The sequence below is a fragment of the Choloepus didactylus genome, chromosome 4, assembly GCF_015220235.1.
Source record: "Choloepus didactylus isolate mChoDid1 chromosome 4, mChoDid1.pri, whole genome shotgun sequence".
NCBI classification, from domain to species: domain Eukaryota; kingdom Metazoa; phylum Chordata; class Mammalia; order Pilosa; family Megalonychidae; genus Choloepus; species Choloepus didactylus.
The window spans coordinates 31,521,533-31,542,397 of NC_051310.1; the positions used below are offsets into that span (position 1 = coordinate 31,521,533).

The following is a 20,865-nucleotide window of genomic DNA, read 5'->3' on the forward strand; positions in this document are numbered from 1 at the left end:
AAAGTTCATAGCAACCACAACCTGTTTTAGGGGTTGGGTTGTTCTGGGATATTTAAGGAACACCTGCAGAACAGCAGGTCTTTAAGGACAAATTCCAAGGCAATGGGGCTTCACTTGAAGTAAGAGATTCTGGGAGTGGATGGTAAGACCTTCCCCTGGCTCCACCCACATGTCCAACCTCACCCCCTGTACCAGTCGATTCTCAAACGTGGCTGCGCATTAGAATAATCTGGGGAGATTTAAAAATATACTGATGCTTGGGAAGTACCCAGAGATTCTGATTTAATTGGTCTTGGTGTGGCCTGGGAGTTTTCAAAGCCCCCCAGGTATTCCTATTGTGCAGGCAAGGCTAAAGACCACTGTTCCATTCTATACCATCCTTCCACCTCCATGAAGAGGCCAGCATGGAATGGCAACATAAAACTTCTCTAGAAGGATCCAGAGCTTATCTCAAAAAGAATAGGGGGAAATGTGACTTCCTTGCATCTTCATCATTCCAGCCTCCCAATACAACATACCGGCTGGTCAAGTCTCACAGACTTTGCCATGTCAACCATTCTTCCTACCCAAATCTAAGCATTTAGTGAGTCCAGGAGTTCAGAAATTTGGATTTTAAGTATTTTTCAAATTAAAATCTGGGCCATTTATCTCAGATCTAATCCCAAGCAGTCAGAATTTGGGGGCCAAAGCAAAGGTAGCATAAGCCCTTGGGCATGTGGCTCTCCTTTTCTCTCTGGGAAGTTATAGATGAACTTGGGAAGCTCTCCAGGCTATGCAGAACATTACAGTTCCCATGGGGCTTGGCTCCTGTCAATCTCTATACCTCCAGACACTTTCTCCATACATGGAGAGGACAGGAAAGAGAACTAAAGAGGGACCTCATTGCTGGAACAAGAAGGCAAGAAGGCCAATGCTCAGAAAGCTCATCTATTCTCTAGACACCACCCAGAAGATTGTGAGACAAGGAGCACAGCTGAAGGACTGGATTTACACCAGAGACAAGCATGTACCCTGCATCCTTTCCACCCTCATTCTTCTTTGCCCAGGAATTCCTTATGATGGGGAGTTTCCAATGCATTCCGAGCTACCCAAGTCTCAAGGGGAGAGGAGGGACAGAGATAGCTACTATGCTAATCTCTATCTGATTTCTTGCCCTGTGCTGATTCTGCTAAAACCAGCTGTAGCTCCAACTGTGTTACAGTGGATGGAGCTGATATGGAGCACAAACTCTGCAGTGTACACCATCTACCCTTTGAGAACAAACATGTTCAGAGTCCATAGTTGAGCAGCCAGGATTTTCTTCCCACTGGGTTCTGATGGACTTCCCACTGAGAACCAGTGAAGGATTTCTACCACCTCCCCAGAGAAAGGGGCCCAATTATCTAATGTGCAACTAAAGAAGAACTTCAACGGTACAACTGGTTTCGATTAGGGATCTTCACCCTCACCCAGCCTGGTGGGTGGGTCTCTAGCAAGAGAGGGATGGAGAAGAGAGCCTTACCTTCCGAGCAGAGTTTTCCACCATAGCCAGTGGTAGAACAGTCACAGGTGGGGTGGCCATCCAGGAGAAAGCAGATCCCACCATTCTCACAGGGACGCTTGCTGCAGGGTCCCTCGGCATCCAGCTGGACGCCCTGGCTCCCCAGAAGCCGAGGTTCCGAGTTGCCATACTTGAGATCCAGGATAAATCCCTTGAAGCCCGGCATGGCCTGTACTCCATCGAGGGTCAGGGCAGAAGGTCGTATGTCAGCAGGGACTCCACCGAGGAACAAGTCACTGACCACATCCATGTTGGGCCGCTGGGGCTGCAGCTCCCCAGATCGGCCTTCGCCGTCGAGCACCAGCACAGTGCGCAGGTGGTCGCGGCTCACCATGAGGAAGTGCCAGCTGCTGTCATTCACCTGCTTGTTAGACAGCACAGCCATCTCAGCGCAGTCCATGCTGAAGCGGAGTTGGACACGGCCATCCACGAGGGAGAGGCAGAGGAAGTCACAGACGCCGCCATCGTCCAGGTAGAGGAGCAGCCCGGTGGAGACGTTGGTCTTGAACTGGAAGCTCAGGTCACTGCGCGTGCTGGCATCCCAGCGGAGGTAGCGGGCCCACTGGTTGGGGAGGCCCATGAACTCGAGGCCCAGGCACAGCCCCAGCAGGGATCCCAGCAGGATGCTCACCTTCAGGGTGAAGAAAGCCGAGTGGAAGGTGAAGCTCATTGTGGCTGCTGGGACAGAGCCCGGAGGAGCAGGCAAGCCAGGGAAGAGCCCTGCAGGGGGGAAGCCCCCTTTGGCAGTGGAGGGGAGACAGGAAGATGAGACAAAGGTGGGGTGAGGGGCTGAGAGCACACAAGAGGCAGGAGGGGCACACACAAGTACTGAGAAGGTGAGGAAGGCGGAACGTGAACAAAGACAGTCCCAGATGGGGTAACGAGCAAGAGGTTCAATAAAAATGGGAAGAGGCAGAGGAGAAAGGCAGCAGGAAAGGAGGAAAGTCAGGTGGAAAACGGGAGGGCCTGGACTGAGGACAGAAGTATCTTTCTCCAAGAAAAGATCTCAGCTATCCACGTGGATCCGGAGGCCTTGAATCAAGGAGGCGAAGGTGCACAGCAGGTGGGGAGAAGCTTCAACAATGCACTCCTCCCGACGGACCCCCAAACGCCCCAGCCAGGGGGGCTGGGGAGAGGGCTGGGGTTGGGGGTGCCGTGATGGAGGAGGAGTGAGCAGGGAGATGAGCCAGGTAAAAGGTAGAAACAGGCCCAGGGCAGGTGCTGCAGTTCTACCTGCTAGCAGCAGGGGGCCACGGGGAGGGGGGCAGCCAGAAGCCTAGTGCTCAGGCAGAGCGGGGGCCCAGGGAAGGGCGGGGGTGGGCTCAGGCTGCATGGGGTGGGCCTCCCAGGGCTCCAGAGAGAAGACCTGTGGGAAGGAGAGAGGGAGAAAGAAGAGACAGAGAGGAAGGTTAGGACCATGTATCAGGAAAGTATTGCATCCTATTTTACAAATATTGATGGAGTGTTGACTGCAAACCAGGCTGTTCCTGTGATTATCACTTCAAACAGAAGGGAAGCCCTCGTTCCCCCAGAGCCTATTGCATGACCCTAAGCCCAGCTCCTAATGATGGGTACAGTTTTTCCATATGCAAAAAAAAATAGTATAAAACTCCCCAAATCATATCAGCACACTTTTTTGATCATATGCAGATCACAGGATCATAAAGCCCAAATTTATTATTATTTTTAATTGAGATAAACTTCACATAGCATAAAATTATTAACCATTTTTGAAGTGTCCCTTACAACATTTGCAATGTTGTGTAACCATCACCTCTACCCAAATTTATTTTTACGATAAATGCCAACATGTTATACACTCATAAACATACACACACACAGAGAGAGAGAGAGAGAGAGAGAGAAATTTTTACTTATTTACCTACTGAAAGACAATGGTATTGATCTTTTCAGATGTTTCATTTTCAATTTGGCACCCCAGTGTTTGGGTGCAGGAAACTTAAAACAGATTCTCACTTGCAAAGATTTGAGACAAATATTTACACAAATCAATCAAAATACAGTAAAAGGTAAGCAATGAACAAAAACAACACTTTTCTCTCACTAAATGTTAGAAAAAAAGGACAATGTGGTATTATAGAAAAAATATGCATTTGAAGCTTTAAAAAAAAAGATTGAGTTTGAATTCTAGTTCCTACATGTGGAATTTTGAGCAAACTTCTTAACCTATTTGGGCTTCTATTTCCTCATTTGTAAAGTAGAGAAAAAAATAGCCTCTTTCCAAGGTGGGAGAGAGGATTAAATGAGGTCAGGTGTGGAAAGATCCTAGTTTGAGGCTTTACACATAGTAGGAACTCAATAAATACTAGTTTCCTTTCTTTATTTCTGGAACAGGAAGGGATGGGAAACGGGGTTTTGGAGGTGTGTCTGGGTATGTGTGTGTGTGAACATCTGTGGAGTGTGGACAGTATTTTAAAACATGAATACTACCAAACAAACAAAAAAAAAAAACTGCAGAATGGATAAAAACCTAATAGTTAAGGAATGTCACAGACTGAGTATATCACACATATTTCATAATGGCTGGACATGTGCCAGCATCCAGTCCATCTGAGGGCAGACTCTGGCCCACCTAACGAGGCGGAGAGCTCTCTGTTCAGATGAGATCAATGAGTATAATTTCCAAGGGCTGTGCAAGTTGCTCCTTGTTAACTGGCATATTTAATACTGCACCACGGTCTCTATCAGAACATCACCGTCCACTATTTTTATGAAGACCACATCAGCAAAGCTAGTCATTACCCGTGCTTTGAAGAAGAGGATGCTACTCTTTAACCAGGTTCATTAATAGGTTCCTTAACCTATTCCCAATGAACAAACTCAATCAACAAGAGGCTGATTAAACCCGTCGTAAGGAGAACCTTTGTTCTATAAGAGGTTTTATCCAAGCTGGGTTTCCCAAAGTGTAACATGGGTACTCTCAGTGGTTCAGAGTACGGTTAGCTGGAACAGCGGTATGCAGGTGCCAACTCATACCAGCTTCTGAGAGCCAACTGATAAAATTTCAGAAATTTTTGAGCTTATTGATCTCACTTTGGTAGCATGAAATCGAAGGTGCTGGGAGTATTTCCACCATGGAAATCAGCAAACACCACTAATCAGTCTTTGAGAAGGTGAGATTTGAGCAAAGATTTGAAAGAGGGTGAAGGAACTAGCCATGAAAATATCTGGGAAGAGTGTTCCAGATGCAATAGTGCAAAGGCCTTGGGGCTGGAGCAGGCCTGGTGTGTTTGAGGAGCAAGGAAGCCAGTGCTGTGGGAGTGGACAAGTAGAGGACATGAAGCCAGAGGTAGGTGACTGCAGGCTAGACCATGAGATCCAACACAATAGCTAAGAATGTAATCATTTTGTAAGGTCTGCCAAGTAAGTCAAAAGGCAGAACTCAGGGGTGAATGGATCCCTTGTCTCAACACCAGTCACATCTACATGTTTCCTTAAAGCAAACTGTTGACAAGGAGTCCCTTTTGGAGAATATGCTCAGAGGACAGCTGCTGCCCCTGTTCTCTCCTCAGTCAAGCATTTGATTTAGAGGAGGGGGAAGGCAGAGAAGGGGAAAGCAAGGCAGGCAGGAGAACAAGACTCTTGTAAGGGGTATCTGAGGCCTCAAATTATTGATGAGCTGAGAAGGTAAAAGTCACAAGGTACCTGATGCATGAAGGTAAAAGTCACAATGTATCCCTGATATATGAGCCCAAGAAGCTTGGGAGAGGTTTTCTCAGCAGCGCTACCTGACTACTTCATGGGACCCTCACGGAAGGAAAGGATGTTCAGATGGAGGGCCCAGTAGTGGGGATGGGCAGGGACACGGAACAGCCTCTACCTTTAGTCACAGAGACTGATTTCTAATGGGCCTATGTGAACAGTCCCAGAATCTTTCAGACTGGTCTAGACAATCAACTCACCTCCAGGTCTCTGAAAGCCATTTATTTGTCTGTATGAATTAAGTGATTTAACTCAATTCAACTATTTATTGATTCACAGCAGCCACTGTTGGGATCAAAGCAGAAGGAGACACCGTTCTTGCCTTCCAAAGGAAAGCACAGCAATTAAGAACCCAGCAACCAGACTGTTAGATGGGGAGCAACTGGGAACAGGTGCCTCTTCACTACTCTATCTGCCCCAGTGCCTCAGCACGGAGCAGTGCTCAGTTAACATTTACGGAAGGAATGAACAGTAAAATCAGAAGCTGAAGAGCACACCTATAGATCATTTGACTTCTACTCCATGCAGCTATCTGGAAATCATTCGACTTGACACAATGACAGTAATCCTGAGTCCCTAATTCTCTGGATCCCAAAGAGCAAAGCAGCACATGCCTAGCAATCTGGGGCTACCCATGAATCAAGGAGAACCATGCTGCCCCAGGAGAACCACGCTGCGCTGTGAGAGAGGACTGTGGGAATTTACCCAGCCTGCCTTGGGGCGGCCACTCTATCCTCCCTGGTGAGTCTCTCCCTTCAGACTCTCAGTCCTGCCCCTCCAGCTAAGACCAGCACTTGGAGATACCAACTTTTCCCCTGCTCTGCATCATGCGGGGTTGAAAGGCTGATCGAGGAAAACTAAGCTTTCTTTCCCACCGGCGCCAGGCAGAATCTGGTAACAGGACTGGTTATCTCAGGACTGGTTTCTCTCCTAAAGCCCTTCCATTTTGTTCTTGGATTGTGGCCCCACTGCCTCTGAGAAATTGCCAAAATGCCAATCGCTGGAGACAACCTTGTTTAAACACCCTTTACCTTGAGCCAATGACCCTCGACATTTATCCTTTAGTCCTCTGTAGCCCTTTGGTGGGGCCAGGCCAAGCCCATGAAATGGGAAAATGGGAGCCAGGGAGCCCTCTCCACCCTCTCTCTGAGCTGTCGGAGGCCCAGGCAGCCTTGGGTGCTGGTGGTTTACTTCCGAGCTGGCCTGGGCCAGCGGTGCAGGAACTCAAAAATGCTTATCTGTTGTGTAAGAATCAAGAGGGAGGGAGCGCGAGAGTGAGTGACATTATCTAATTGCCAGCTAATTTACATAATTATGAACGGCACACTTTTTATGTGGGGTTAACATCTTTGCAAATGTCTCACAATCCGGCTGCTTGGGGTGGAGACTTACACAATTCTGACATGTGCACTGTTTGCCACAGGGACGGCTAGGGAGATCTGGCTGCCATTTGCACCCCCACCCCCCCACGCCCCTCTTCCATTCCTTTACTGCCTTATCCAACTACCAAGGGGTTTTAAATGGACTTGAGAGAGACTCACAGAAAGGTCAGGACCTTGCCTGGAACCAGGGTCACCTGGGAAGGCAGGATGCTGGCTGGTCTCAGGCCAGTCCCCTGGCTGCGCTGGCTGGTTTCTCCACTAGAACCTTCTCATTAACGTCTTCTTAGGCCTCTCACTAGGACTGGAAAGTCCCTGCAATGGCTTTCTGATGGTTTTGCTTGCCCTCCTTTCCCCTGCCCCACCTCCTCTGCTTTGCAGGTTATAAAAGTACTCGGATTTTCTCCTCCAGTCTCAGGTCATGTCATGTACATGGGGTCCATTCCAATTCCAGATCAAATGACCAAGTTTAACCAATTAGGATATTCCAATCTCCTGGCCACAGTGATAAATTTAGGACTGGGCCTGTCACCCAAAATGAGTCTAATTAGTTAACCTTACAATATCTGCTGGGATTACTGGGAGGACCTTTTCTTTTCACCATGGTTGAACTGTTTGAGGGAAGTCCAGAGTTGATGGGAGATTGTTACTACAGAGAATGATCTTGTATAAAAATGAAGATAGCAAAGAAAGAAGATCCAAGAGATTGATAAAGTCAAATCTCTAGTTATGGTGTTTTAAACACCTAGATCCAGCCAAGCCAGAAGCCCAGTGAATCTGAGACTTTCATTATAGGAACCCAATTTTTGTTTTTTTGCTTAAGGAAGTTTGAATTGAGTTCCAAGAGTCCTGACTGATTCACTCCTAATATTGGACCTTCAGAAACACTTTGTCATGGGCGTATCAACAGAAACTTCCATCTCATATGGTCACCTCTATCTGGCAGAGCTCCCTGTGATCTGAGACACACACTCTGTCCACCCCCACCACCAATGCTCTATACCCCCATTTGCTCAGGTACTTGGGCAAAGGCCTACAGTGTGGATGTTCTCTTTTTAGGTGCTTTGGAAGTTGATGGAGGGCTGTGAGGGAGGTAAAAACATGGATTCTCTGCAAGAATGAAAGTAGCTCAGGATAGTGACAAAGAGCAGGAACTTTGGAATTATACAGATCTGGATTTAAACCCAGGCTCTGTCATTGCTATAACTATTTAAGCTTGGGCAACTTTCTGAGCCTTTGTTTGTTCATCCAAACAAATGGGAATAATACCTGTTTTGTAGGGTAGTTATGAATTTTATTAACACCAAAAAAATGTATAGAGAGACAACTATTTTTAAAAATTGTGTGGCACTATTTACTGAAGCTGAACATTTTTACCCCATGACTCCACAATTCCCCTCCTAGGTATATACCCACAGAAATGCTTATATATGTCCAACTAAGGACATGTGCAGGAATGTCCAAAACAATACTATAGCCCAGAACTAGAAAATAACCAAATGACCATCTGCAGTAGAATGTATAAATAAATTGCGGTCTGTTCACGTGAAATACTACACAGCATTGAGAACGAATGGTCTACACCCCCAGACAACAATACAGATGGATCTTACAAGCCTAACTTTGACCAAAATACAGCACAGAAGACCAAATACTGTATGTACTCCATTTATATAAAGTATAGTAAGAGGGTGTGCTGATTTGAATGTATTATGTCCCCCTAAATGCAATCTTGTGTGGGCAGACCTATTAGTGTTGATAAGACTGTAATTCTTTGATTGAGTGTTTCCAAGGAGAGGCGACCCACCCAACTATAGGTGGTAACTCTGATTGCATAATTTCCATGGAGGCCTGGCCCCGACCATTCAGCATGGGCCTTGATTAGTTTACTGGAGCACTATAAAAGCTCAGACAAAAGGAGCGAGCTTACTACAGCCAAGAAGGACACTGAAGAATGCACAGAAGCTGAGAGAGTAGCTGGAGCTGAGACAGACATTTTGAAGACAGTCGTTGGAAGCTGATGCAGACATTTTGGAGAATGCCATTTTGAAACACAACCTGGAAGCAAGCAGACACCAGCCACATGCCTTCCCAGCTAACAGAGGTTTTCTGGATGCCAACGGCCTTTCTCCAGTGAAGGTACCCTTTGTTGATGGACACTTTAGGGCCTTAAGACTGTAACTGTGTAACCAAATAAACCCCCTTTATAAAAGCCAGTCCATTTCTGGTGTTTTGCATTCTGGCAGCATTAGCAAACTAAAATGGAGGGAAAATTAGTCCATGCTGTTAAATGTCAGAACACCGGTTAGTTACTGACTCGCACCCTTGGGGTAATTAGTGACTGGAAGGGTAAGGGGGGGGTTCTGAGGTTCTTTTTCTTCATCTGAGAACTGTTGCACAGGTGTGCTCAGTTTGTGAAGATGCATTGACCTGTTTACTTATGCTTTTGTGTGCTTTTCTATACATATGTTATACTTCAATAAAAAGAACTCAGTATCTGACACATAATATGTCTTAATCTATTATATTTTTATTATGACATCTGAAGAAGAGTTTTAAAGAAAATTATCACTGGTTCCTGTTTGTAGGATGGAGCCCCCCAGTTAAAAATTCTCCAAGTCAAAGCCAACCACTCATCTAAGAAAATATGGGCAAGCCTCCAACAGGTTTTGAAACAGAAGCTAACTGTCCTCTCTTCCTGGTCTACTCCATACCCCAGTTCTCCTCTTTTTCACAATGTTGTCATAATCTAAGAACACCTCCCCTCCTTCCACCTTCTGTTTTTCCTCTGAAATCTGCTGAACTGCTTCTGGTCTTAGAGGTTCCTCCGTCACAATCATAGGTTCACCACCCCTAGTTCTAAGAGGATCTCAGGAAACGGAAGCAAGGCAGCCTGCCTCTGAGAACCGCAATTTCTGTCTGTCAAAATGGGCCCATGGAGAAGGGCATCTGAAGTTTATATTGTGCTGAAAAGGGGACAAAGATGGGGAGAGAACAAAAGAGACTTTTTTTTTTTAATGTAAGTCTTGAAATATAATATTTTTCTTTCTCTAAAAACTAAGGTTTCCATAAGAACTAAGAAGTGGCTGTGTCAGACCAACAAATTCCCTTTCTGTCAAGAATAGTAATCTATTATAATAGAGACACATGGGAGTCATAAAATATATGGACTTCAGCCAGTCATTAGGAAAGTTTTCATGACATGAAAAATGTGAGCTGGACAGAATCAAGAAGACTTGCCTTGGGCCAAAAACAGTATGCCAAGGAGGTGGAGCAGAGGACCCAAGTTAGACTGGAGACAGGTCTCTGGTGTGAGGTCGGACCCTGCCCTATTCCTCAACTCATCAATAGCTTGGATAAAGAGGGATAGAGGCCACTGGTCACGTCTGTGGCTGAACTGAACACTGAGAGGGAGTTTGCCAGCTGATGCTGCAGGGATCCCAAAAGTTCACAGCAGGCTTAAAACACAGCCTATGTCTAACAAGACAAAATCTGATGGAGACAAATGGAAAATTGCATGACTGGACCCTCCAAAATAAACAACCCATAATGATGGAAGGCACAATTTCCAACATTATGATAAACAAGAATTGGAGAATTAGCGTGCTATGACTGCCAGATGACCAAATGCAATTTTAGACTGTGTTAATTGAAATAGAACTGACAAGGTAAGGAAGGTGACTATCCGTGTTGATCTGGTCCTGGTCACTAGATTTTTATGCTCTCTGTGAGAGCAGTGTAGGTAAACTGGAGGATACTGAATAGAAAGAAAGTCATTCTACTTTTTTTCCTAACCAAAATCCATGGAGCTCCTGTATGTTGGTTATAAAGATAAATAAGAAATAGCTGAAACTCTACAATGCCCTATATACTAGTAGAGAGGAAAGACATGAGCCTAAATAATATGAAGAGGTGGACCAAAGGTAAGAGGCAGATGCTGCTGTGTGTGGGCACTGGTAAGTGCCCACATCCTAGGGCAGTACAGTGTAGTGGTTAAAGGCATGGGCTCTGGTGCCAGACTTATTGGGTTCAAATCCCTAGACCAACCACTTGCTGCTTTTGTGACCTGGAACAAGTCACTTACCCTCTCTATGCCTCAGTTGCCTCAACTGTAAAATGGAGATAATAATATTGAGTAACCATAGGAAGGCACTCAATACAGTGTTAGAGCCCTTAGCAGAGTGCTCAGCACAGATGAGTTCCCAATAAATGTTTGCCACCTTTGCAATTTTTGTTGGTCTTGATGATCACATTTCATCCTAAGCAGCAGGCCAATGATGTCTCACCTGGATAGCTCAGGGAGAAGAAACTGGATAGACAGACTCCTTTTAAATGTCATCCCATGACACAGACAATGTTGAGTCATTCCTGAATCTCTTTGGAGGTGTTGGGGTGTATGGGCTTATCAAGGCAACTCGGCTATGGCTGGTATAGTATCTTCCGGGCTCTAAAGTGGTTTCGAATTGGAAGAGGGAAACTACTTGTTCTCTTTTGCCCTCAAGAATAGAATTCTGTGCAGTTAATGGAAGTTCTAGGAAGAGAGTTTATGTTTTTAGCTTAACAAGCAGACAATCTCCAGATGTAATGGGCTTCTTTCCAGTCACTGGAGATGTTCCGGAAGAGGCTGGACACCCCTTGGAGTACGTTCAGTACCAAATAGGTCTGTGCACAGAGTTCAATGGAGTCCAGAGGAGTAAAAGACCACTCCAGGCTGGCATGGTCAGGGAAGGCTTCTCAGGGCAGGGGGCACTCGCATGGAGACTTGAAAGGTGAGTAGACGGGCAACTGGGAAGGAGAAGTCTGCTGTGGGGGAAAGATCACTGGACCAGGAGGCAGAAGCTCTATCTTTCCAGTACCTGTGGATGAAGTGACCTTATGGAAAGCCCTATGACCTATCCAGCTTCTAGTTTCTTCCTCTGTAAGTTGGGAGAACAATGGATACACCTCCCAGGATGTGGTGAATATCAAAGGAGGCAATGGACTATACAATGTAGGGTAATAATTTTGCCTTCTTACCCAGCCTTGTCAACCCCCTTAAGGTTCAGACCAAAAGCAACTCATGACATTAGTCTCTTCCTTGCTTACCACCTTGCTTCCATCCTCAAGGGAGCAAAATCCAACAACAACAAACTTTTCCCCACAGACCACAGAACTCAGGCCTTGCAAGGTGCTGATAGACTGCTCAGCATCCCTGGTGCAGCCAGGACCCAGAAAAGCTGTGGTCATTGACCATTCAGCCAGCAGGGTGTGGACCATTCCCCAGCCTCCTCACTTCTCCCGCCCCCTCCTCTCCTGGCCAGCGGGCCTCCCCAGCCCGGTGTTCCCAGCCACGGGCTAGGAAGCCATCTGGCTGTTGAGAGAGTTAATAATTTATAATGAAGATAATCACCCTTTAAGATCCTTGTCTCTTGGGACCATTAAAAAAGATTCAATTGAGAGCCAGCGAGTTCTTTACATGAGGGGACAGGGAGAAGGGGGGTGTAAGAGGAGAAAGGGAATGGGGAGGAGGAAAGGAGGGGGGAAATAAATTAGGCACTTAGCCAATCTTCTCTTCCCAAAGAGGGTAGGGGGAGAGGGAAATTACTCAGCCCAAGACGACAATCTTATCCAGCTTTCACAGCACTAGCCCAGCAAGAGTGCAATTTACGGGCCTTTTTTCCTAGCCAACTCTCTCTACACAAAGAGGGGGAAAAAAAATCAAACACATGTAAGAGATGGGGAGAGAGAGGCAGACAAGAGAAAATAAGCCTGCCCAACAATCACGTCTGGGGTTCCTGGGATGGCTCTCTCTGTTCTCTTTCCAGGACCCAGTTAGGCCCCCACTGTGCTAATTATCCCCATTACCTGACAAATTCTCCATTAACAAAGCAAGTCGTGCCAGAGCTGGCAGGAAGAGAGGAGAAGGGGTTGGCGGAGGCTCTGGACAGACTCAAGCTGTGCAGACCTTGGCCAGGCAACCCCCAGCTTCACCACAGGGTGAACACACAGCCTGGGGCAGCCCTGTCTGCAGGGTGCATGACCAAGGTATGAGGTGCAGCCCATGTTACCTACACTGCAAGGAGATGGCTGAATGTCGGCATGGTGAAGGCAGGACACAGGGGCAGGGGCTGCTCTCTACAGGCATAGCACCAGGGAACCCGGAGGTGCTATGTCTAGGAAGCGTTAAAATGAGGATGAGGGCTGAGCCTGACGTCAGGGCAGACTAAAGAGCAGCCTCTAGGGAGGGGGTGATGTAAATCAGTATGCTAGGGACCAAGGCCAATGACAATTTGGCCCTCCCGTGATCGTGGAAAGCCACTGTTTGGAAAGGCTGTTTCAGAGTTCTTCCAGTGCACACATCTTACAATAAAAGAGCAGAAGCAGCAGCAAGACCAAGTACTCATTTTGTACTTACTCTGCGCAAGACATTATTCTAAGTATGTTATGCTCAAAGGTATTTAATCCTTACAAAATGAGGTTAGGAACTATTATTATCCCCATTTTGCAGATGAGTAAACTGAGGCCCCAAGAGATAAAACAATTTCCCCAAGATCACACAGGTAGTGAGGGGCCGAACTGGGTCCGGCTCCAGAGACGATGCCGTGCCCCTCACCACTTGTGCCATTTCTCCCACCTAACTCCAGGCTCCCCAAGGCTCCTTTTCTCATGGGCAGGATATTCCAGGCTTGGCCCACTAGCCCACTGGGCCTCACAGGAGACAGCTCAGGCCATGCTCTGGCCAATTCAACTACACCAATATTTCTCTCTCCAGAGATATGGTAAAAGCTTTCTAACAGTTCTCCCTGCTTCTGTCCTTGCCCAGGGTGGGCTATTCTGTACATAGCAGCTATTCTGTACATAGCAGCCAGAGTGATCTTTTAAACTGGAAGTCATGGCTCCCTTATTTGAAACCCTCCAGTGACTTCTCAACATATCAGAATGAACTCTGAAGTCCTCCCTCAGGTGCCCGAGGCCCTACGCAGTCTTGCCCCCAGCCACCTCTTCCACTTCATCTCCTACTTTTCACCCCCTTGCTCACCAAGCCCCAGCCAAGCTGCCGCCTTGCTGTTCCCAGAACTCACCGAGTGTCCCCCAACCTTGCAGCCTTTGTGCTGCTGTTTCCACTGCCTGGGATGTCCCTCCCAAAAGTTCTCACGGTCCATTTCCTTGCCCCCTCCAGGTCCCCACACCTGAACTAGCTTGGGGACACCTTCTCTCCTTCCCATAACTTTCTGGGGATATCTAGTCCCTCCACATCTTCCCATCCCATCTGTCGTCTAGGAATTGAGGACAGGAGCTGCAGGTACTTCCACCCAACAACCCGGCCTCAGTGCTAACCTTGCCCAGGAAGTCACTCCAGAGAGTAGGAATGGCCAGAGGAAAGGAATCTAAATCAGAAAAGTTCCTTTGACCAGACAAAGAATCCCCGTCAGGGGCCTGGGGTGGGGAGTGGGGTGTGGTTGGACAGGGCACAACCTGCTGCTCCCAGGCAACTCCCTGCTGCAAAACCCCAGATCCCCACTGACCATTCCTGCACTGCTGACCTCTACAGGGTAGAAATTGTTACCAATCCTCATGCTTTGTTCTGCAGAGAGGCATAAACATCTGAGACAGAGAGAGAAGAAAGGAAGACAGTGTCAAAGAGAAGATAGAGCTAGGGGGCATTCTCGGGACTCTCCCCATCCCAGGGCAAGTATTAGCAGCTTGCAGAGGTTTCAGGGGTGGTGAATGTGGTGCCTGGGGCAGACTCAGCCATAGATAAATTTTTGTGGAAATGGACTGAGGTGAGGAAGCAAATGGAAGTACAAAGAAAGGAGGGACTTCAGGGTCAGGCCAGTGGCCCATCTGGTCTAAGTTCCATCCTAGACAATGACACTGGGGGATGTTACATAGCAGGGCACAGCTGTCCCTCCTAAAGATGGAGACTATCAGAGCTGGAGAGGGTGGTAATGATCACCTAGTTCAAATCCTTATTCTAAGGATGAGGAAAGAGGGATCCCAGGGACAGTCCAGCAAGTGTCCAAGATCACACAATGGGCAGTGTCAGAAGTGGCACCAGAGCCCAGGTATCAGGATCCCTTGGCCAGGGTTCTTTCCATTAGAACAGCCACCTTCCATTTTTAAGCCACTGAGAGCCTTATTTTCCCGGGGGTGGGGAGTGGGGAGCGAGAAGAAAAAGAAGACAGGAAGAAAGAAAGAAAGAGAGAAAGAAGAGAGAGAAAGAGGGGGAAGGGAAGGGTAGTGGGAGGGAAATAGAGAGGAAGGAAAGGATAGAGGGTGGGAGGGAGGGAAGGAAAGAAAGAAGGATGGAGGGAGTGAGGAAGGGAAGGAAGGAAGGAAGGAAGGAAGGAAGGAAGGAAGGAAGGAAGGAAGGAAGAAATAGCACACCAAACCTTTAAAATAGATAACAGTTAAAAGAAAAGCTTCAAAGTAGAAGCAGGAGGTGGAGTCTTGTTCCCAGGCCTCTCCTCTGACTGCCACAATGTTCTTCTAGATTTTAAAGTATAAAACTCTAGAATCCCAAAGAACATAGTTTTATAAAACCAGTGCACCATACCAACCTGAATATTTAAGGGGTGATCTCTAAAATCTCCTACTTTCCCCTCAGAAAGCTATAAAGGAATGGTCAATTATACAAACTTTTCTTGAACAGATTTGCCTCTTCATTCGTGCTAGCTCAGACCTGAGTCTTATAACCTTTATATCCTTCACAGGTCCTAGCATGGAGTGAGTCCTCAGTAAATCCTCGTGAGAGAGGGCCATGCCTTGAGTTTACCACCCTCTGTATGAAGCTGGGCTGCCCATTATTTGTTCTAATCTTCTCTCCAATAAAGTTCAGGGATGTCCCTGGTAATCTGGGATTTGGTTAAGAGCTAAACTTTGGAGTTAGACAGAACTGGATTCATATCCCAGCTCCACCACATAGGAGGTAAGTAACTTCTGGCAACAATTTAATCTTTTTAAACCTCAGTGTTCTCATCTGTAGAACAAGGGTGTGGGGGAGGGTGGGAGAGGTAATATTAGCACCTATATCAAAGAGGTGATGTGAGAATTAAATGGAAAAGGAAAATCATGTAAAGCTCTTAGCACAGAAACTGGCCCATAGTAAGCATTCAAAAATGTTAGCCATTTTCATCATCATTACTATTTCTCTGTTCACCTTATTCACACCATGAATTTAGAGAACTTTCTCATAACACTGTATACATTCATGGTCCAAGTCCATCACTCTTTCCTATCTCCATACCCTTCGCCATTTAACGTTAGAATATCTTCCCACTCTCGGTGGGGCATTCTGTCCCAACTATTGTCTCCAAGCTCAAACATGGGACTTGCTTTAGCTGAATGGGATAATAGCAAAAATCGCACAAGCAGAGGCTTGAAAAGTACTTTAATATCCTCTGCTTGCTCACAGCTTCCTGGAAGATGAGACACATAGAATTGAAGTCATCCCAGTTATCCTGACCAGGCTAGATCAGCCAATAGGCAGTCAGCCCCAAGACATAAGAACCCAACCAGGATCAGCAGAGCTACCTAGCTGACCTGCAACCAACCACATACACATGACTGAGCTCAACCCAGACCAGCTGACCCAAAAACTCATGCACAAAATAAATGTTTATTTTTGTATGTACTGAGGCTTTCTGGTTGTTTGTTACACAGCATATTATGGCAATAGATAATTGATATATCGTGCTTAGCCTTTATCTTTCAACATCTAAGAGGCTGAATCTTCCTAAGTTATCCACATTTAGAAAATGCTTTCCAAACCTCCACTTGCTGCGTATCTTTGGTTGCTTTAATTCAAGGCACATTTAACGCAGTGCCCTGGACTAAAGGTGGGAAACCAGAATGCTGTAAGAATCAGAGAAAGGCCTGAAAAAGTGAGAGGGCTGGAGGATCAAATGCTTCCAAACAGAATACCACCTGCTGGGCAGAAAGGACCCACCCTGGCCCCCACTCAGGGATGAGGTCAGGGGTTCCCAAGCCTTCATACCTTAACCCATTCTCTAGAGTCAACTCTGCCAGAGGAGGTGAGAGCCTACCATGCAGCCATCTTGGAGATGATAATCAGTTCCCTGCTTCCCCCCAGGATTTCAGCCCTATCCCTCTGATAAAAACCAGGCTTCTTAACTTCCTACGGTGGTCCCCAAAACAGGCCCTCTGTTTCCCCGAGACCACCCACCCATCCCTGCAGAGCAGTGCTCCTATCCATCTAGATTCTCAAATGTCCCTCTCTCAACCTGAGCTTCAGTGATAGCCTCCTAATAACTAGTATTAATAAAATCCAGAGTCTTTACCACAACCTATAAGTCCCTACATAACCTCCACCTCACCCACCTCTCTGACTTCACCTTTACCACGTACCCCTCCCAGGGGCACTGTACTCATGGTGCTTGTCACGCTGGACCTCTCTACTGCTTCTTGAAGCGTGTTCAGGAAACATACTCTTGCCTCAGAGTCTAACACACTTGTTTCCTTTGCATAGAACACTTTTCCCCTAGACCTTCACATGGCTCTCTCTTTCATTTCATTCAGGTCTCTGCTCATCACCACCCCTTCAGAGAGACCTTCCCTGGCCATCTTACCTAAAATAACACCCCTGTTCATTCCTCTTTATCCTTGCACTCTGCTTCATTCTTCTTCACAGCCCTGAAAACTATCTAACACTGGTTTGTGTGTATATTTGTTATTGTCTACCCCCCCAGAAGTAAGATCCATGAAGGTAGGAATTTCATCAAATAAATATTTATTGAATGCCTACTATGACAGATTAAAGATAGCCACAAATTCTTCACAGTTCCTCCTACTGAGAGGTCAAAACATATTCCCCTTCTCTTAAATTTGAGCTGACTTTAATGACTTGTTCAAATACAGAACGTGGCGGAAGTGACACACTGTGACTTCCAAGGCTAAGTCATAATAAACCTTTTAGTTTCTACCTGGGCCTCTTGGAACACTCACTCTTGGAACCCAGCCTCCAAGTTGTGAGGAAGCCCAAGCAGCCCATTGTCCCACGTGGAGACGAACCGAGGTCTCCAGCCAACAGCCCCTGCTGAGCTTCCAGTCAAGTGTCAGCATCAACTTGCCTGCCAAGTGAGTGAGCTACCAGTAAGCCCTCAGCTCCAGTTAAGCCACCCCTGGTGAAGACACACGGAACAAAGACAGACTGTCCCCAATAAATCCTACCCATACTGCAGACTTGTGATCAAACTAAATATTGTTATTTTAAGTCACTAAGTTTTGGAGTGGCTTGTTACACAATAGAAAACTAAGAACTGAAGAACTGTTATATGTTCTGAAGAAAAAGCGGTGAACAAAAGAGACAAAAGACTCTGTCCAAAGGTCTGTCTGACCCACAAGTGCCTACTTTATCCCCACTGGTTTTGGATTAAGCAGGCCCTCCTTCATAACACCTGGACCCAGCATTCACACTGCCCAAAGTCAGCTTGGATCCAACCTGTTCCTCAATCTTCTCCCTCCCTTTGCACTCAGGACAGCCCAGGCTCCTCTGCCTGTGACGATCTCCTAACTCTTCTCTGTTTCCTTTACCTCAATGAGCTTCTAGAGCCCCAATCTGGAGGCAGCTAAGGAAAGAAAGTTCAAGTTCTTAGCTTCAAATTTACCAAGAACACTTTACATGGAACTTAAAGCCCCTGAACCCCAATACATGGTCCAACTCCATCTGCTTCAGTGTAACTGTGTATCCTGAAGGACATCAGCACAGAGAACAAAAAAGGTGGGATCCCAAGTAGGAGCCCCAAGATAGGTGTCATGCCAAGTCAGTGATTGGCACGGCTTCTGTGTGCAGTGAACTGAGAATGTACAACAGGCAATACACATGGAAACCACCATATATCACACGCACAAAGCAAATAAACAGGTACTGAGTAAGTACAGGCATTAATGATCTCATAGCCTCATTACAAATACTAGACACTAATATGTGTCAAGTACTTTAGCGTTTACAAAACACTTCCTCATCTAACCTCCATAGCGACAAGTAAGGTGTTAATTTTTTCTTCAACTCCCTTTTACATGCGAAGAAACGGAAGCTTAAAGACAGAACATGGTTTTCTCAGGGTCACAGAGCCAATAGTGACATAATTAAATTGTAAATTCAGGCATTTGAATCACAAATCCCATGTTTCTATGATTATATCATCATAAGTAGCATTATACCACTGTTCCTGGGATCTGCTAGATAAGAAAGGCAAATACATGAAATTTCCCCTTCCAATGTCCACAGCACACTTCACTAATCAGTAATGGTATCTTTTGATTGAACTCAGATGGAGCTCCAGAAGCCTTCTAAACCCAGCACTGTAGCTAGGGACCACTCACCATTTACAACAGGCATATGAAATGAAACCTATTGGCTCATCCTGCAGTACTTAAACACAACTGGATGTCAAATAATGGAACCACCTATTCAAAAATAATTAAAGTTTTTAAAATAAATATATCAGATTCTTTTTCACACTCAAGGTTCAAAAAATTATTCTCTCAACATGGCTTCAACTTCAGTGATTAATTCTGGGATGTTTATGGCCCTTTGTTTATGACATATTATTATACAATCAGGACTACTACGACCTGTAATTTTGCATTAACTTCCTCATTTTACTTATTAGTACCTATTTATATCTTAGTTTTAAAATACGTTCTATGCTTGAAAGGTAACAAAACAGCATCTCTTTTTAAAAATTCCCTATAACTTACAGCTCTCTGCTAAGCCAGGCTGGGCTTTTGTTATTTCCAATTAGGGAAGTCAAGCTGAAAAGACTAGAAAGATGAGGGCTTCAGAGTGGGTGACAAGAGTGAGCCAAGTGGTCACAATCTCCATTTCATTCAAAACAATTCACACTTATTTATTCATTCAACAAACCTCCAATAAATACCTTTTACTTGCCAGGCACTGTTTATGGCCCTGGAGTTCCAAAGAGTTTAGTGTGTCAGGAGAGACAAATATATGAGTAGACAATCACAGTGGGAGGTGATGAGTACTTTAATAAAGATATGTACAAGGGCTATGAGAGCACAAAAGATGGAGTCAAGACCTGCCAAGAGGGAGAGGAAGGCTTTTGAGCTGTGCTTCAAAAGACAAGCAGGATTTTGCAAGAGGCCCCAGGGGGTGTTATTCCAGCAGAAGGAAAAGCATGAATAAAGACGGGGAGATGTGAGAGATAATGGGGTGTTCAGGAAGCGATGAGAAGTTCTATTTAGCTGGAATGAAGGGTGGATGGGAGGGAAGAGAAGGAAAGAGTGTGAAGCTAAAGTCATCTTGGAGGCAGATTTCCAAAGGTCCTAGAGCTAAGCTAAGGAGGCCTCGGAGAGCTGTTTAGCAATTTTAAACAGAGGAGTGACGGGACAAAGTCTGTGTTTTAGATGGTTGGGAACTGAGTTTGAGAGGAATATGTCATGACATAGAGACTCCAATCAGGAGGCTTTTGCTTTTGTCCAGAGGAGACATGGGAGGGGCCTGAACTTGATCTCTATGCCTGGTTCTTAATCATCAATTCTCTGCAGACCTGAACAGCCAGGTTTATCCAATACCTGAGATCATAGCATACCCAGGTAGATAATTCAAAACAGAGAGAAAGCAGCTAATAGCCCCTGTTCTCAACTCAATGCCTTACCTAGCAACTGCCTGATTTCTAGAATCCCTGACTCCATCCTGGGTCAATATGCCCAGCCCTCTCCACCTCTGGCCCTGGCCACATCCCTATGCAACCCACACCCTTTGTCTCCCAAGCTTCCAGAGATGGTTATCCTCGGATGCCTCAAATCCTCCCAGGGGTGTGCGGTGCTCAAAGGTGAGGCAGGGCTGCTCTGGGGATATGGGACACTTAGCAGGTATGACCCAATTCTGTAACCCCCAACATCATCAGGACAAATGATAACCAAATGTCTGTACCTACGGGTGCTCTAAAAAGCAGCCAGTCTCAATCACATCTATTTCTGAGTTTTGAGTGTTATTTCTACATTTTGAGATGCTGTGCTCTATGTATATAATCTGGCATTTCCCTGGAATTCTGGGTACCTATGTGACACCTAAGACTCCGGGTTAGAGTTCTGCAGCTCAGACAGTCAGCATTACTCCATACCACACTGTTAAAGAAGCTGAAAAAGAGATCAGACTTCAGTTAGAGGTATGAATGAAGCTGACCTGGTTGGGACTAAGATAAATCAAAACACAGGATAAAGGATGATATCGTCTGTATTTCAAACATTCACCTTCTG

At 46.0% G+C, this 20,865-nt stretch overlaps 1 protein-coding gene across 12 annotated transcripts in view; it reads right to left on the bottom strand.

Annotated features, from left to right (window-relative positions):
- NRXN3 (neurexin 3) overlaps nucleotides 1-20,865 on the bottom strand; it is a 1,698,447-nt gene that overhangs the window by 1,620,119 nt on the left and 57,463 nt on the right. For 8 of the 12 annotated variants that reach the window (XR_005216275.1, XM_037832163.1, XM_037832174.1 and 5 more), the window contains exon 1: nucleotides 1,502-2,836. Coding sequence is in view for 10 of the 12 variants with exons in the window: in XM_037832163.1 (XP_037688091.1) it covers nucleotides 1,502-2,210 (709 nt within the window). In the remaining 2 variants the exon portion in view is untranslated. Of the gene's footprint in view, nucleotides 1-1,501; nucleotides 2,907-20,865 lie in introns of those variants that run through there. The other 4 variants (XR_005216274.1, XM_037832168.1, XM_037832167.1 and 1 more) reach the window with 2 other exon arrangements.